Genomic DNA, 4,716 nt, shown 5'->3' on the forward strand with positions numbered 1-4,716 from the left:
TACAAAAAAACGTAGGTTAGACATTAACTATACATTCCTAAAACAGAGGAATCGATATCATTGGAGATCCTCAAGGGAGATAATGATATGATAAGATACAACTTGGAGAAGAATATGACGTGGCCATCTTCACCATGATCAAATAGTTTCAATAGTTTATCTTTATTTATTTTATGTTTAGTGGATTTGGTTTCCTTAGTTAGTGGATGTGTTAGTTGCCCACGTTGAAGTGTTGGTTAGTTAATCTATTTTGTATTTAAGATCAGTTCACCTTAAATGAAAGAAAGAAGAGAAAATTTGCAGTAAACTGTCATTCAAAACCTAAGTATTGATCTTGTTCTTGTGTTCTTATTTTGATCAACATTGATTGCCTTTGACAAGGGACCTATCTGTGGTATCAGAGCAGTTCTGTTCTTGTTGACGGCATTCCTACGAATCAATGTTCAGCAGGAACCAAACTATCCTTGGAGGCATAATCTATGGACCTCTACAAACGAGATCTACGGAGCTGATCCTATCTTTGATGTCTATGATGATGAAGAGCCAAGCTATGATGTCTACGATGATGCGGTTCCGATCAATGGTGATGAAGACCCGCTGTTTCTAGGCTTTGAGTATTTTGAAAAAAATATTCAAGCCATGGATTCAAAGATTGTTGAAGACTCATGGAGACAGCTTGGTCTTGGAAGTTGTAGTGCGTTGAAAAACATCACAACAATTGGGAAGGAAGAGAATCAATTCAAGTGAAGTTTTCCTCAGTTCACACGAACCTTGAGGACAAGGTTCTTTTAGACCGCCGGGGTATTTATAGGATACTAGAAGTCAAGCATGTGCTGAGGTGGCAAGAAGGAGATTAGCTAGATGATGTCAACTAAACGGCAAGTATCTCGCATGAAGGAGTCTCACGACTCATTTATTTTCTAGTTTTATTAATAAGAGAAGTGGTCTTCCTTAACTATATGAACCAATCCTCATGTCACGTTTCCCATTTCATGTTTGTTAGGAGTTGATGCTCCACTTTCGATTTCTTTGCTTCATGTACGCTTTGCTATTTATATGAATGAAAAACCTAAAAAGAGAGGTAGTCTAAATTACCCAAAAGAAAACTTGTGTTGTTGTGTTCTCTTGTGTGGTTCATGTAGATCAACATTGATATCTCTTGGCAAGGGACCTATCATGATATCTCTTACACAAAAATCTCATAGGATTCACTTCCAGTTACAAACACAAACAAAAGAACATATATGCACTTAAATGTGATTACAGTCTACAATCACGAATACATGCATGTCGGCTGGATATTCCGCTTATTTGTAACATACATAGAGTAGCCAAAACATCACACGTTCAAAGTCTAAGAGTCTCGTTCACAAAAGGTTCTCTAGAGTTCCAAATAACTTTTGCGGCCCCAACAAGAGACCGAGCTGATCATTAGGATTCTCAAAAGCGCAAATATCATTTCCCTCTTCTTCTATTCTCGATGTGTTTGTCATGAGATTTATAATAGAATCAATCGATGTCTCAAAACCTTCTGAATCATCCAAAGTGTTGTTATTATTTTCTTCCTTCCAACCTTCTTCATTCTCTGTTTGTTCACTTTTTAGCACCGGTCTATTGAGAAACTGTTTGAACCAGTGGACGGAATCTTTAGGATACCGTTTAAGATCGTTTTCGCGGTCAATGTAGTAAAGACCGAATCTAGTAGAGTATCCATGCTCCCACTCAAAGTTGTCTAGTAACGACCACGTGTAATATCCTCTGACGTCACATCCATCATCTCTGTTATAACAGTTAAAATAATTCAAATCACAAGAACAATGTTTGATCGATTGATAAATGAATGGTAATTCATAGCAGAATTTGTATCATCATCTTTTTCATAAATAGCGGGTTTAGTTTGTTTATGCCCTAAATTATTGTGATTACTCTTGATTTCTGAAGATCACACAACATTTTTATCAAATATCATTTGGAAAATGCAAAACGTAAACAAAACAGTAATTCCATTTGCGTTTACAGTTTCACAATGATATTTAACAAATTTATATATATACACAATAACTAGCAAACGCAAACATACGTAGTAGTTCCGTCTAATACAATACGATTTTTAATATATAAAACCTGTGGTTACATTATAGCTTTATGGAGTTGTTGAAGGTGGTCCGTATGATAGCTTATCCTAAATGTATCGTTGAGAATCTCATCTCGTGATTTTGTACCGTCATCGTAGTCATTGATTCCTACAAAAATAATTTACGTTAATAGAAAACAAACCAATTTTTTTTCTTACAAAAACAGAAAATAATTATTCAATTTTATGATTAATAGCTAAAACTGTATTTACGATGCTAATAGAAAACGATTTTTTTCTCACCGTTTTCTTTTATATAGACTATAGGATTATTGTATGGGCAAATCTTCAAAATAGCACTCAAAAACTAAAATGACCAAAATAGCACCGTTCTAAGTTTATCCTTTGAAAATTTTAATTTTTTTATTTTTCAAAATTTGAAATCTTATCCCAAAAACTCATTTCTCAACTCTAAACCCTAAACCCTAAACTCTAAACCCTAAACCCTAAACCCTAAACCCTAAACTGTAAACCCTAAACCCTAAAATTTAAACCCTAAACCCTAAACTCTAAACCCTAAACCCTAAACCCTAAATCCTAAATCGCACCCTTTAACTTTAAACCCTAAGTTTGTGACTTTTGATAAAACATTAAGTGCTATTTTGTGACTTTTGACCTTGAATGTTAGTTTAAGAACAAAAACTTGATTTAGTGTTATTTTTGTCTTTTTCTCTTATTGTATTTATCTTTAATGTAGTTTAGAAGTCTTCGAAAACCTTCTGGGTACGAGTAGTAGAGTACGATAGGATTATTGTATTTATCTTTAACGTAGTTTAGAAGTCTTCGAAAACCTTCTGGGTACGAGTAGTAGAGTACGCCTCGATTTTCCTGTGTGGAAAAAGAACATTAATGAATATAGAATTTGTGAACTATTATGTTTATCTATAAAAAGGAATATTCAACTAAAACGTTACATACCCCTGGTCCAATTAGGTGGTTACTATGATTTTTTTCTGATCACACGTAAAGTATAAAAAATTAAGATTAGGTTACGAGTTTCACTTGAATTTACTCAAATACAAGAAAAGTTTTGTTTTATTTTATTTTATTTCAATTAGCATTCTTACCTTTCCTCTCAAATTGATGATCAGTCCTGAATCGACGCAGTGCAGGGTCAATGTGAGGACGATGAGCGACGAAGCGTGCAGTGTAATAGTTTATTCCAATGAAGTCATATGAATTTCTTAACATCTTTGACTGTTCTGCTGTGAAAGAAGGTAATCTGCTACCGGCGTGTTTTTTCATGATTTTTGGATAATCGCCGTAAACTACCGGATCTAGATGCCTAATGCATATACATTGTAAAGATAAAATTAGTTTTATGATTACAAAATATATATAAAAAAGATTCATGTGTTTGTAAAGTATATATTACCAATCTATTTCTACGGTAAGGCCTCGTTCAACAGCATGTTTGTCGGCAGATGAAGTGAAGTCGTAAGGTTCAAGCCACGGAGGCGATATCACAATCCCAATCTTACCATCTTTTGAAGTCTGTCACACGAATATTGTTTATTAAATACAAATAATCAAAATATAAAAGATTTGCATGTTTTAATGAACTTGTATGTATACAGACCTTGTTACATTTTCGGAACTCTTGTACTGCCGCTGCATGAGAAAGAAGAAGATGATGTGATACAATGTAAGGCTCGGTTGCCGAGTCACCGGCTTGACACTTACTATTCACCCATTTCGAGCACCTTCCAACTGCTTTGTTGCCCGTGTCATACCCCGCAATACTTATAACGGATGGTTCATTTATAGTTGTCCACATCTTAACTTTATCGCCGAAGTTTTCAAAACAAACTCTTGCAAAATTTCGAAAATTTTCTCTGATTTGCCGAATTTTTAAAACGTATTAGTTATAGTTTCTTCTATATATGTTCATGTAAATGACATAATACTCAATTAAATTAGTTGATTTTGTATGTTTTGCAATATTTGGTTTAGCTTGCTTACATTATTTGAGGGCTTAAGAAATCACCATACTCGTCCTCAAGAGCTTGAGGATGGTCCCAGTGATAGAGAGTCACCGAAGGTTGAATGCCTGTACATATTATGCCCACCAAATCATATGATATGAGATAACCTATAATTTATTGATTGATTAGTATATACCATGAGCAAGAAGTTCGTCGATGAGAGCGTTATAGAACTGTCAGCCATATTCTGACGGACATTCCGACGGAAAAAGAAATCCTCAGAATATCCCGAGGAATTTCCGAGGAAATTCCGAGGAAACCAAATTTTGTGTTTCCTCGGAATATACCGACGGAATTCCGAGGAAATATCAATCCGTCGGAATATTCTTATGGAATACCGAGGAAAAACGTATTCCTCGGAAAAAACCGATGAATTCTGAGGAAATATTATAGCCGTTGGAGAGCCGTTGGGGGATTTTACAAAATTCCGAAGAAATTCCGACGAACTAGCCTTTTCCGTCGGAATTCCGTCGGAATTTTCTCGGTCTGTCGGCAAGATTTAAACTATAAATACAAGCACTCCTCTTCCTCTTCATTCACTCCATATCTTCATCCTCCCTCTTACTCTATTTACACACGAATTTGATTCATAAAAAA

The 4,716-nt window shown here is 34.9% G+C and overlaps 1 protein-coding gene across 1 annotated transcript; it reads right to left on the reverse strand.

Annotated features, from left to right (window-relative positions):
- Positions 1 to 1,367: 1,367 nt before the first annotated feature.
- On the reverse strand, positions 1,368 to 3,911 carry LOC106337864 (beta-glucosidase 29-like). The gene is made up of 5 exons (XM_013776969.1): positions 3,714 to 3,911; positions 3,510 to 3,628; positions 3,202 to 3,419; positions 2,135 to 2,243; positions 1,368 to 1,779 (listed from the first exon to the last, which is right to left on the reverse strand). Exons 1-5 carry the CDS (start codon positions 3,909 to 3,911, stop codon positions 1,368 to 1,370), a joined length of 1,056 nt encoding a protein of 351 aa, XP_013632423.1.
- Between the last annotated feature and the right edge of the window lie 805 nt (positions 3,912 to 4,716).

Source organism: Brassica oleracea, chromosome C4 (genome assembly GCF_000695525.1).
Source record: "Brassica oleracea var. oleracea cultivar TO1000 chromosome C4, BOL, whole genome shotgun sequence".
Classification (NCBI taxonomy): domain Eukaryota; kingdom Viridiplantae; phylum Streptophyta; class Magnoliopsida; order Brassicales; family Brassicaceae; genus Brassica; species Brassica oleracea.